At 43.3% G+C, this 12,819-nt stretch overlaps 1 protein-coding gene across 13 annotated transcripts in view; it reads right to left on the bottom strand.

The window, feature by feature from the left end:
* The window catches only part of MAGI1 (membrane associated guanylate kinase, WW and PDZ domain containing 1), a 503,738-nt gene that overhangs the window by 69,638 nt on the left and 421,281 nt on the right, over nt 1-12,819 (bottom strand). For 11 of the 13 annotated variants that reach the window (XM_081852289.1, XM_081852290.1, XM_081852295.1 and 8 more), the window contains 2 exons: nt 11,219-11,404; nt 8,852-9,472 (listed from right to left, as the gene is read on the bottom strand). In XM_081852289.1, the coding sequence (XP_081708415.1) occupies nt 8,852-9,472; nt 11,219-11,404 (807 nt within the window). The remainder of the gene's footprint in view (nt 1-8,851; nt 9,473-11,218; nt 11,405-12,819) is intronic. The other 2 variants (XM_081852292.1, XM_081852297.1) reach the window with 1 other exon arrangement.

The following is a 12,819-nucleotide window of genomic DNA, read 5'->3' as shown; positions in this document are numbered from 1 at the left end:
TAAAAAGAGGGGGAAAGAAGACAGAAAGTCTGGATGGATTGGGTTTTTTGGGGGGGGGGGGATTTGATTGCTTGCGCAAGCAAGTCCTTTAGAAGTGTGTTTTTTAAAGAAAAAAAAGTATACATCATAACTTATGAAGCACAGTGTTAGCTTTGTCAAGAGAATGCAGGTCCAGAAGATACATGCATGCAACTCGTTTCTGGTTCTAATTCTACATTCACTTATCCCAAGCCAGAGCTCAGAACTCCTCAAAGTTTGATTATTATTTTTTTGCATCTTCAAGGTGTAGAATCAGTGGAACTGAGCTGAAAGAACAATTTCTTGCAAATAATTCTTCATTGAAGGGCTAGTGATCACATCGAACAGGGAAATGGCTACCTTTCCACCATGCAGTTCATATTCAACAGGTAAAGACCAAGGTAATCAACATACGAGTTGTGAATCACCATCTACTGACTTCAGTTGTCTCCTTCTTTGTGTGCTTAGAATCATTCTCTTCTCGCACCAGTTGCAAACAGTTGGACCAGGCAGGAATGGGCAGAAACAGAGCAGCCACTCATGCTTGTACCTGGATCCAGGTGTCAGCCTTCTGTCTTGAACCTGGTGCTTCACTAAATCATTGCTTTGCTCAAACCACTGATGGACTGTTGGACTCAAGTAGGATGGAAGCATACTCTTTAATATTTCACAGTGGAGGAGCGACACAGTTGCTTGCACACTTGCTTAGGGACACACAGGCTAGCTGCCTCGAGGCCTCACCCAGCAACAGGTGAGTACACCACTTGCTGTACACTATGCAACAGACTGTCCAAAACGGCTTAAAAATCCCAGAGGATGCTTGTTATGAAGCTGTCATATTCTGAGATAGACCACTGTTCCATCTACTCCAGGGCTGTCTCTTCTGGCTGGTGGTGACTCTACTTTCTCATGCAGAGATCTTTCCCCTGATGCAGGGGGTCATGGTTCCCATGGAGCACTCTGATTCAGACCAGGAGTGGGAGGCATTTGAGGAGGAGAACTTGGAAGGAGTTTACACAGTACAGGCTTTGTGATGATGCCCCCCACCCTGTCCCCTTGGATGTTCCCAGATCTACTGACAAGGCAGGAGACTCCCTGCCTTCTTCCCTACCTGTGAAGGATGAGGACGGCTCACGGGCATGACCTGCTCTGACGGGGGGGGGGGGGAGGATTCAGAAAGGGACGTGCTGTCTCTCAGGGACTCTACACCTACAGGCCAAGAATTCCCACAGGGACATGGATTTTCATGCGTAGCTTGGCCATTTGCCCCCTCTGCTTACGAGCTTGGTGGGTAGGGCAGGGTAACCTGTTGGAACAACCTCACAGCTCCTGTGCAGTTGTTAATTGTGAACTCCTGAATCTTGGTCCTTGCTCCCAGACTGGATGTGTAGATATTACTCCTTTGCCTTGTAAGACCATCTGGACTAGATTTTGCTCCTTCCTAGTCATGGAGTTTGTACCAGTAAGGCTGCTATAATAAAAATCAACTTCTTTACCTGTAAGCAAGGGCACCTGATGTTGGTTTTATGCAGGAATCAGGACACCAAGAAATTGGTGTCTTCTACATGCAAAGGACTTGTTCTACCACTATGCTGTGGCCTCTTTTCCCTCAATAAAGAGACACCAGAAAAACAAAATTACCCCAGAATATATTATCAGCGTTCAAAATACACCTCAGCAGCTGCAGTGTGTGAAATCACAGGCTGCACAGCATCTTTGTGTTAATGCACATGCAGTCTTTTTAGTTATTTATTTGATTTAGAATACCTAATTACTGTATTTTTCCATCTATAAGACGTCCCCATGTATAAGACAACTCCAATTTAAGAAAATGGGAGGAGATCTAGCCGTGTATAAGACGCCCCCAAATTTTGTACATTATTTTTTAGGGGGGGAACCTAGTCTTATACATGGAAAAATATGGTATATCCCATTTTATATCCCAAATAAGTTCTCAAAGGGGCTTTCAAAAAATTCTCACGGTACCTACTTTATAACTTTTACTGATATACCATAAATAAAACAGAGGCCAAGCTCTGATAAGTGTTGTTTCCTGGAGTTCTCATTCATGTTATTATCGCGAGGCAACTCCAAAAGGGAAAAAATACGAAGGGCAAAATAGCGACAGCAGTTTACCAATTAAACTGTATGAGATAAAACTTTGTTTTCAACAATGGCCACGCTTCAGACAGCACACAAGGCCCTTCTTGGTTGTTTGCCTCCCTCCCTCTACCTATGGAATCCACTTATTTCTTGCTTATGAAAAACCTTCCCCAACCTGGTGCCCTTCAGGACTTATAACTCACATCATCCCATGGCCATTGCTTATGCTGGCTGAGAATGATGGGAGCTGAAGTCCAGCAACATCTGCAGGGGACCAGACTGAGGAGAACGCCTCAGAACACGGAGTTGCAATCTACCTATTATGGCTAATTGCTAATAGGTATCCATGCTCCATTAACTTGATTAATTGGGGAGGGGGGGGGGTCTTCCTTAAAAAGGCATCGAAGCTAACTACATCTTATGATGCTAAACACAATACATTATGTGTTGTATTAAGTGGGATTGTCTTGCCTGAACTCCATCTGTAGCTGGTCTGTTCAACAGGTAATCCCCAAGAGGGAGGGAGGGAGGGAGGGAGGGAAATTTCTCCCACTTTTCACAAAGCCACAATATCAGCTTAAAGCTCGGGCACGGCATTAACACAAAGATGGGCAACCTGTGGCTCCTCAGATGTTGTTGGACACCAACTCCAATCTGCCCCAACCAGCGCGGCCAAAGGTTAGGATGACAGTAGAGCACGAAACTTTTAATCTCAGGATCATGGGCAAAAGATTCCTGCATTTCAGGGGCTAGATGACCCTGATGGTCCCTTCTGACCCTAAAATCCTATGATCCTATATGGAGGGTCCAACAGTTAGCCTATATTAATGTAAGCGACACAAACAGCAACCGCAAACAAAAGCGAGCCTCCTCATATTTGCATTTTTCTAGCCCTCTGCTGAAAGAGAAGGACCGTCCTGTAGATGAGGCAGGGAAGAAGAATTAAACCACGGTGTTTCAGAAATGTGACCAGTTAAATTCAAGTATCCGGTAATAGCCAAATCCCAAGATGCTGCAGAGCCATTCTCAAGAAGCAGAATGCACCTGCAATCCATTTATGCCTTCCCTGGACAACGGATGTGCACTAGCGGTCCCGTGACTCACTCTGAGCAACTACTACAGCCATTTCCTTGAATCCTAGGCACATAGCTGTCAACTTTTCCCTTTTCTTGCGAGGAATCCTATTCAGAATAAGGGAATTTCCCTTTAAAAAAGGGAAACGTTGACAGCTATGCCTAGGCACCTCCTTGAGGCTACTGGCATTGTGTGTTTACGGGGATGCTTAATCAATCACTCAGCTGCAACCTTTCCAACCAAACTCAGCTGCGGCCTCAGTATTTCATGCTTCCCAAATTATGCACAGAAGCCCCTTGCGCTGAGCATAGCATGGCAATCTGTTCTCAGCAAGCCAGTATAAAATATGGTTGTCCTCTTAGCTGAGACAATTTAACGTCTGCTCGAGTTACCGGCATGTAAGGAATAGCTGGGAGAATGGAGAATATCATCTCTAGTTAAATCTGCCTTGTTTAATGCACAATATAAGGTTCTGCTGTGCCACCTTGTGTTATATCAAATCACATCTGATATAAAACACCAGCACAAGGCTAGGGAATGCCTAGCAATAAAACACAGATAATAACTGAATTATTATTATTTTGCAGAAGGGCCCGTTACTGAAATTTAACAGTGTTAGCAAGGACTTTGTTTAAACTAGATGGTATTGTCCACTAAGCACCAAGAACTGGAACAGGGTCTTGTAGCAGCTTAAAGGCTATCAGATTTATTGTAGCATAAGCCTTCATGGACCAGAGCCCACTTTATCAGATGTATCTGATAAAGTGAGCTTTAGCCCATGAAAGATTATGTCACAATAAATCAGATGATCTTTAAGGTGCTACGAAATTCTGGGTATTTTTTTCCCCTGAGGGGGGAGTTCCAATGACTTAACGCAACTAGCCCTATGGAATTGGCACCAAATACTTGAGGTCTGTTCAAAGAACTGGTTTTTTTGTTGCTGCTGTTGTATAACCCAACAGAAACAGGACTGGCTTTGGCCACCTTTTCCTTACCCTCATTTCAAGGGTCTATTCAAAGAAATATCCTCTCCCACTTCCTGGTACTTTTAACCAACAAACCGCCAACATAACCAGCCGACAGCTGCATACCCAAATTTTGCACATGTTGCACAACAACAGTGTTATGCAAATGGAAGAGAATTTATTTCCACCTATTCCCTGCGGGCTAAAATTATTTTTCCATCTCAATTATACTAATTGCCTATTTGCTTAATTTTCTACAACAGTCTTCCCAGCATTCCAAACTTCGTGCCAATTGTGCAAGCTTAGGAAATCATATGAGATACTGTATCTGCAATTTAAATAATAGAATCATAGAACTGTGGAGTTGTAAGGGACCCTGTGGTTCATCTAGTCTGACCTAGAGCTCTCAAAATTCCTTGGGGGAAGCCATGGCTGTTTATAAAGAAGCACCACAGTGCATTAAAAGTGTGGCAGGAAACTCTTCTTCCAATTGCCTGATTCATGCATTATAATCTTGATGCAACGGATACTTCAGAACACATGGCTGCTGATGGTACAAAAGCAGCTAGCTCTATGGTTCAATAAAAGTTCAGTCATACATTTCGACTCCTCGTTTTTGTGGAAATATGACAGCATAGCTGAAACCAAACAAACAAGACAAGAGAATTGCTTTATCCAAAACAGCACCCACATAGTTCTGTTTTCAGGCACTTACTGTAACCTATGAATCAAACCTCGCTTTATTTGATGAGTAACTTTGAGACAGCATACGCAACAATATTGTGGGTTATGGGGTTTTATTTTCACACAATGCTTTATTTTTCCTCCGCATCTCCTTCATTTACCTCCCTCTTCCCGTCCCTTAACCTGACAGGGTCTGTGGGCACAAGCAAGTCTAATATCGCAAGTCACAGCTCCAGATGAAGATGCATTGTAGTAAATATTTTACGGGCTGCTCTTTCCCTGGCTATGCGCCTTGCATTTTAACAATCAGGCATAATTGTCAAGAGCACACGAGCGGCTCGGAGCTGGCTGAGTTTTCAAATCTATTACTCATCCATTTCTGATATTTTTCTGCCTTAGTAACCACCGCTGACAAAGTCTTTCGACAACTCTGAACACCAGCCTTTTGTGCCACGTAGCAGAGGATGCCTACTGAAGCCGGCGTGAACACAAGCAGTGTGTTAATAAAATAAATGCCTGACATCAAGGCGTCTCCCCGGCACTCTCTTCAGTGGACAGCAGAGGGAGAAGGAGGGAAATGCAACCCGCAGAATCATCTCCTTTAAGAGAGATCATAAAGGGGGAGCCACACACACACTTCTCAGAAGCGCAGCAAAATTATGAATACTGATACCCGTATCAGGGACCTACGGCTCTAGAAAAGGAACAGGCAACAGCAGGTGGTTTTAATAAGAAAAGAAAAGAAGAGGACTCTGAAACCTAAAATAGTTTTGTGGAACTGGGTTCTTCAGAAGGTGAAATATTTCTTATCCCCACATGAGCCGCATCAGTTAATGCTTCCTTGCCTATACAACTACTAAAAGACTCGTTTCTCTTTGCTACTCTTTGTTTTGATCGCCAGAGGCACAAGTAATAAAGGAAGTCTAGAAACCACAAAAATCATTTCAAAACTTTGGGCTTGCTCTGTGTGTGTGTACATAATTTTTTACAATACAAATTGCATGTGCAATTGCCTATTCTTCTAGTTAGCTCAGGCTCAGTGTGCATGACAATACTATGCCAAATTATACTTCAGGTGCCAACTCTCCAGCCTGCCCTTTTCCCTGCCTTCATGCAAAGGCAGTAATGCACGCAAAAAATGAGGCAGACACCATTAGCAGCTCATAAAATCTGTCATAATATCCTATCCCCATTTTGGAATGGAGTCATCGCAAGGTGACTTCCAGCCCATATTGTCTATGCTCCAACCTTGTGAAAGTGTCCCATACAGTATACATAAAAAGGTAAAGGGACCCCTGACCATTAGGTCCAGTTGTGACCGACTCTGGGGTTGCAGCGCTCACCTTGCTTTATTGGCCGAGGGAGCTGGCGTACAGCTTCCAGGTCATGTGGCCAGCATGACTAAGCCGCTTCTGGTGAACCAGAGCAGCGCACGGAAACACCGTTTACCTTCCCACCGGAGTGGTACCTATTTATCTACTTGCAATCTGACGTGCTTTCGAACTGCTAGGTTGGCAGGAATATATACAGTATACATAGGAATACAGTATACATAGAAGTTACCAAATCATCGAAAACTCCAGAAAACTGAGATGGGTCAAGCCATTACTGCTGCTTTTTTGGGAGGGAGGGGCGCATTCTGTGGTTGTGAATTGTCAAATCTCCTGATGTCGAGCAGTGATGCATTTACTGTGCAGATGATTTCTAAAATCTCTGAGCTACTCAGAAGGTATGCACGGGTTTGCCTATGATAGAGCACAGGCAGGTAGCCACAGCCCACCTGGTATATGGCTGAGTTGAGAAACCCCTGGACTGGGATGGATGCAATGCGGCAGGGAAACACAGGGAGAGAAAGAAAAAGCCCCTGTAAACATGGCAGGATGTTTTCTGCCCTGTTGCTGGAAGAAAGTGAAACGGTTGGCAGAGATTCCTAAATAGGGATGGAACAAGCCCCAAAAGGTTGCAGACCCATGGGTGCAGCAAGTCTGTAGGAGCACAGTCCATGTGGAAACCTGTTGGGTGAATCTAAGGCTGAGCAAAGGTCTGTGTATCCAAATTCTAGCTCAACAAGTAAGGATGAGCTTCATCCACTCACAACATAGTCCTTTTCTCCCTCTTCGCTCTTCCCTTCGGGGAAGTGGGGAGATAAACCAAGAAGCTGCAGTTAACCACAGCTTCCCAGGATGTGCAAAGTGGAAAAAAAAAAACAGAGTTAATGGCTTCCGAACAAGCCTGGATTTGGAAGTCCATATTAAGCTCACCTGTAGCTTCCTGGTTTGTTTCCTGCTCATTCCCAGGAAGCAGGTGCAAAAGGGCTGCATGTAAGTGAAAGCTGCATATGTATGTCCTGGCTGTGATCACGTGAATGTAGACAGCTGATGTCGGGCAGGTTATGAGATGGTAAGAGACACAACTCGGAGGTGATTAGCCCTCCCCCCTCTCAGAAAAGTACTGGATCGCTTTCCCAGCAGGTGGAAAGCATAATTAAGCACTGAGCATCAAAGCAGGGTGCATAAAAATCAATGATTTTTTAAAAAAGAAAAATGATTGTTTTATTTAAATCAGGGTTTTTTAAATTTAAATTGGATTCTTAAAATAAAATGCTTTTGGAGGGGAAAAAATCTATCTAAAGATAGTTTTCTATTTAAGTTACATTAGAGTCCAAAGGCTATTCATCAAGAAATAAGGATTTAAGTTTTTCATGTGTGCTAAAATGTAGTCTAAGGTTTGTTTGTTTTTAAAAAATTGTTTAACCACATCAGTTAACAAACACGGATACATATGCTATAATGTTATTGTTTTACTTAAATGAATTGTTTCAATTGTTACTAAGGAAATGATGATTTTTCTCCTTCCAATAAAGTACAGCAGAAAAGTTGTCCAAATATAAACAGTTAACTTATTAAACCTCACAATAATTTCATAATTATCGGTCTATGTATTTCTAATAGTATAACCAAATCAGTAATTTTTGATATAACTGTAAAAACTACTCTGGAAATTTATTATTCCAGAAATGAAACCTTCATCTGGTTGTAAATATTAAGATTATACCAGAAAGAATGAGTCTTTCTGTAAAAAAAGATAATGATTTAAATCAAGTCTTACTGACTAGTGATTTAAATCATGAGTTAAATCGTGATTTTAATGGATTTGAATCAAATCCACCATGCAGCAAAGAAACCTTTCTGGGGGTGCAAAAAGTTGAGCATGGCAACTAAAGCGAGGTCATAGCAATTCCTTTCCTTTGTTTCTGCAATAAGGTGATAGACTGATGTGGGACTAAAATATAAGACAGAAATGAGACCGATTAATTAAAAACAAATAAATCAAAAATCAGCTGACTCATCATTTCAGATTCTCATTAAAACTGGATACCTGCAGTTTCTGATCACACCATCTCATTATACCCAGGATATATAATGAGGAAGTTTAAATGTCAACCATTATTCCCATTTCCATATGCAGTTTGCTATGGGAAGATTAATACTATGTGTCATTTTCTTTTTCTAATGCATCGGTACGGATGCATTTAAAATAAAGTAAAAAATCGAAACTGCCAGGCTTCTAAGTATATGATGAAGAATCTCAATATTGAGCTTGCTTAACTATTCCACTTTCGGTGAGAAAACGCTTCTCAGCAATTCTGAGTCATATTGACTTGAGACTCTTCCATATCTAAAATAAGCTTAGAATACCAGGGACACATCTTTTGTTATATTTCTACAGGGTTATTCAAAACAATGATCCAAATGAAGAGGCAAATGACTATCAGTTTTCATCAGTCTCAGGTGGCTGTGTGTATTCAAACATATATGTTTGAAGCCAGGCATCTCCAACCTGGTATTGCCCAGAAATCGTCGGACTACAACTCCCATCATCCCTGACCACTGGCAGCTGATAGGAACTGAAGTTCGACAACATCCGGAGGGCACCTGGCTGGGAGAAGCTGCTTTAAAGTCCATGCTGTTCTGTGTGAACCAAAAGAAAATACACTTCACACCTACCTCCTCGCTGTACAAGCAGTGTCACCTCGCTTCCTTTCGGGCATTCGATAAGCATATCCACCACTTGGTTGTGAGTTAGATTCTGGACATTCTTCTTACTGACTTCCACTATAAGATCCCCTTCTTTTAGGCCTCGGCACCTTGGGCTGTCAACGATTTGCTTCACTCTCTGTCCCCCGCCCCCGGGACTGTCTGCTATAGTGAAGCCAAAGCCCATGGGCCCTTTGATTATATGTACAGTAATGAGTTCAGGTTGCGTCGCTATAGAAGAAGCCAAAGAGACGGTATCATTGGGGTAGCCGTGGGATCCATTTGAGGAAACCTCAGCCGGGCTGCTGGGCCTGGGCTCCTTCATCCCATTTACTTTCCCCGTTTTGCTGCCGTGACTCGCCGGGGAGTCATAGTTCTCCTGCCCGTTCACAATGATCGGTTCTTTATCCAAGATGGCCACAGAGGTCACTAGGCTCGTGTTGGGATCGTCAGGGTCGAAAGGCAGAGGATAGCCTCGGCAGAGTTCTAGATCCACGCTGGCGCCGATGGGGATCGACTGGAAGATTTTGACAACTTGAGCGTGCGTATGGCCCAGCACACACGTGTCATTCACACTGACGATAACGTCCCCTAGGGAGCAAGTGGAGGAAAAGTCTGTGAATTTACACGCCCAAGCCTGTTGCATCAGCATATCATGGCATGGGGACTACCTTAGGTTTGCCGAAGTGCATATCCAGTCATCTTTTTTAAACATACATTTGACCAGCAAACACTCAACACATTTTGCTATGTCAAAAGCTGTCTAAAAAACTCCCCCCCCCCTTTTATGGCAAGTTTTTAAATTTTGTGTTGTGGGTGGTGGCTGTTTTAAGAAACGTTATGCACAAACCTATTGGGCATGAAGCATCAAGTGCATTTGTCTTTGGATGCCTCAGACTTTTTAATGACTTTTTAACAGCAACTGTGAAGAGGAAAAGCACAGGAAAACCAAAATGGAATTTTGTACGAACGACAAGCAAGCCGATGTGGTCAAATGGGCAGAATTCAGAGTCCAGACCTGGGTTTCTCTGAATCCTCGTTTCCCTATCTTTAAAGTAGAAACACCATGAAAAACAAAGGTGAAGGATGAAATATTGACCATAAGTTTGCTTTAAGATGGGAATCCCTAAATATCCCCAACGCAATGAAACTTTTATAAGAAGACAAGGGCACTTGCAGAGATGGTCGTGCAGACTAACTTACTGAGAAATAACTCCAAAAGGCAGTGGAATCATCTTTTAATTTCTGGAACAAAGTAGCTGGGTTCCAGACAACTACAACGCACTTAACTGCCATTCAATGTTGCTGATTAGAAACTCTTCAATTACACCCCCCCGCCCCAAATAAAAAACCCCCAAACCTGCCTTATAACTGTGATAATCCCCTTGCTCGCTTGGATAGAGGGTGTGTGGAGCTTTTACATGGCTGGAATATAGCCTCCTGTAAAACGGTATGAGTCAAATCAGCCTCAGCCAATAAACAGGGATGGCCAATAAAGAGTTGTGGTCCATCGACATCTGGACGATGTCTAGGAGCTACATAAAAGGGGTCATCAAATGCTTGCCAACCCCTTTCAGTAGAGCGCCATGTTTCAAATGGTACCCATTTTTGTACCCATCTAGGTACAAAATATTACTTGTCAAGCATACGACACTGTGACAAGCCTGCTTGTTCTGTTGAGCATCAGAGATTCATTGATCAAGTGGCCAAAAAATTATTGCATGCTTCTGAGTGCTTTAAAACACTTATAGCATGGGAGGCTTTATTAGCCTTGTTTGGGACATGGGTGGCGCTGTGAGTTAAACCACAGAGCCTAGGACTGGCCGATCCGAAGGTTGCGGTTTGAATCCCCGCGACAGGGTGAGCTCCCGTCGCTCGGTCCCTGCTCCTGCCAACCTAGCAGTTTGAAAGCATGTCAGAGTGCAAGTAGATAAATAGGTACCGCTCTGGCGGGAAGGTAAACGGCGTTTCCATGCGCTGCTCCGGTTCGCCAGAAGCGGCTTAGTCATGCTGGGCACATGACCCGGAAGCTGTACGCTGGCTCCCTCAGCCAATAAAGCGAGATGAGCGCCACAACCCCAGAGTCGGTCACGACTGGACCTAATGGTCAGGGGCCCCTTTACCTTTTTATAAACTGAGGTCACAGCAAACTGATACACCAGGCGCACCCCACCCCACCAATTCTGTGTCTTAACTTGCCATTTGACCTCAGATCTTCACGGTTTAAAAGCTCAAAAACCTCCATTCTCTGGGCCACACCAGCTGCCCGAACCTGATAACATTACATGAGCGCAAAGCATTTTGGGAGTGTTTTTGAAGCCAGATTGACAACACTACCTGTTTCCATTTTGCCATCCAGAGCTGCAGGCCCATCAAGCACCAAACTCTTTATCTGAAGAAATTCATCCGGTTCATCCCCGCCGACGACGGTGAAACCAAAACCCCTGCTGCTTTTCCTCAGTTTGGTGTGAATGAACTTTCCTTTCAGTTCAGATGGGTTCCGTGTGAAAAACGGCTTTCCTGCTGTGGAAGTTTCAGAAGTTTATAAACATGCCAAGGAAGGAAAGAAAGAATAAAAAAGAGACAAGCACGCCTCTCCACTACCCCCTTTCCTTAACCTCTCTCAGCAACACTATGAACTCACTTCTAAGGATGAGCAAGCTTTAAAGCTTCAGAGGGCTCCTTTTCCCCCCAAGCAGGTGAGAAACTCCCGGGAAGCTCAAAAGATGGGAGTACATTCTCCCCCAAGAAGGAGGCTCAATTAAAATGCATCGCCGTGATCATCTCTCCTCGGCTGGAACTGTTACAGCGATTAGTACAGTAACATGCAATCCAAAAGGAAATTAAAGGGCAGTGGTACAAGTTAATTCCCACTGTAATGCACATCCTAATTGCAAAAGTGCTTTTCTTTTTAAAGCAAGACAACCTTATTAAGTACAGCCGGTTATCGTCAAAGGCCTGGCCTGCACATCACACTTAGCCAAACTATGGCTTAGTGCAAACTCATGAGTGTCCAAGGACAGCTGGCTTGGCGCCAAAGTGTTACAATAAGCTCAGAGCTTACAATCTCCAAATGGATAAATATTTGGCCCTCAGTTCACGTGACCTTAGAAATTGGCTCTTTGACCAGGATGCCAATCAAGATAGAACATCCACTGGAGCTGCCCATAACTCTACTTGGTACCCCCAAATTAAGATCAACCATTCAAGGCCCCACTAACTTGAGATGCTGACTTTCCTGCAACTGCGTAGGGCATTTTTTGAACTAAGGTTCCAGCAGATGCCATCAGCATACTTAAGAGGGGCATTCCCCATATGGAACGCAAATGCATTTATAGAAGCAATCAGGTCAAGGATATCATGTGCTACCTGCCGATTTGCCCCTATATACATTGCACAGAGATTTTTTAAAAAAATAATCTATTCTTAACTAATCGCCCCAGGAGGTGACAGTCGAACTTTTAGCTGATAAAAGATCTAGAGATTACACACCTGGCAACCAAATTTGCTCTGGCAGCTAAGAAGCTCATTCTGGGTATGTGAATGGTCTCTAATTTTCTAAATTTTACGCTGTAAACTTTTATAGGGTATGTCATGCGATTTCAGAGCATACCCTTGCCTTGCCCTTTGCTGTACATTGTAAAGGCTATGCACAATAAATTGACTGACTGATTGATTGTTTGGCATCTCCTCTTTGATCCCCCCTGGTCCTTTTGGTTGCCACATTGAACTAAGGAGTGGGGTGTGTGTTTTGGTTTATTTTGAGTGACAATAATAGCTTTGTAACACAGAGAATGGCCCTCTATGCACTAACTGCAAAAAATAATAAAAAAATAAAATCAGGTGAAAGGTGTTAGATAAAATCACTGCAATTATTGTGGTGATTCCGAGGTTTAATTTGAAATCAAGGTGGATTTGACTTTGCTGGTGCCTCTGGT

This window comes from Podarcis erhardii, assembly GCF_964252035.2.
Source record: "Podarcis erhardii genome assembly, chromosome: 2".
Lineage (NCBI taxonomy): Eukaryota > Metazoa > Chordata > Lepidosauria > Squamata > Lacertidae > Podarcis > Podarcis erhardii.
Note: the sequence above shows the minus strand (reverse complement) of the source record. Positions and strands in the feature narration are given on the sequence as shown.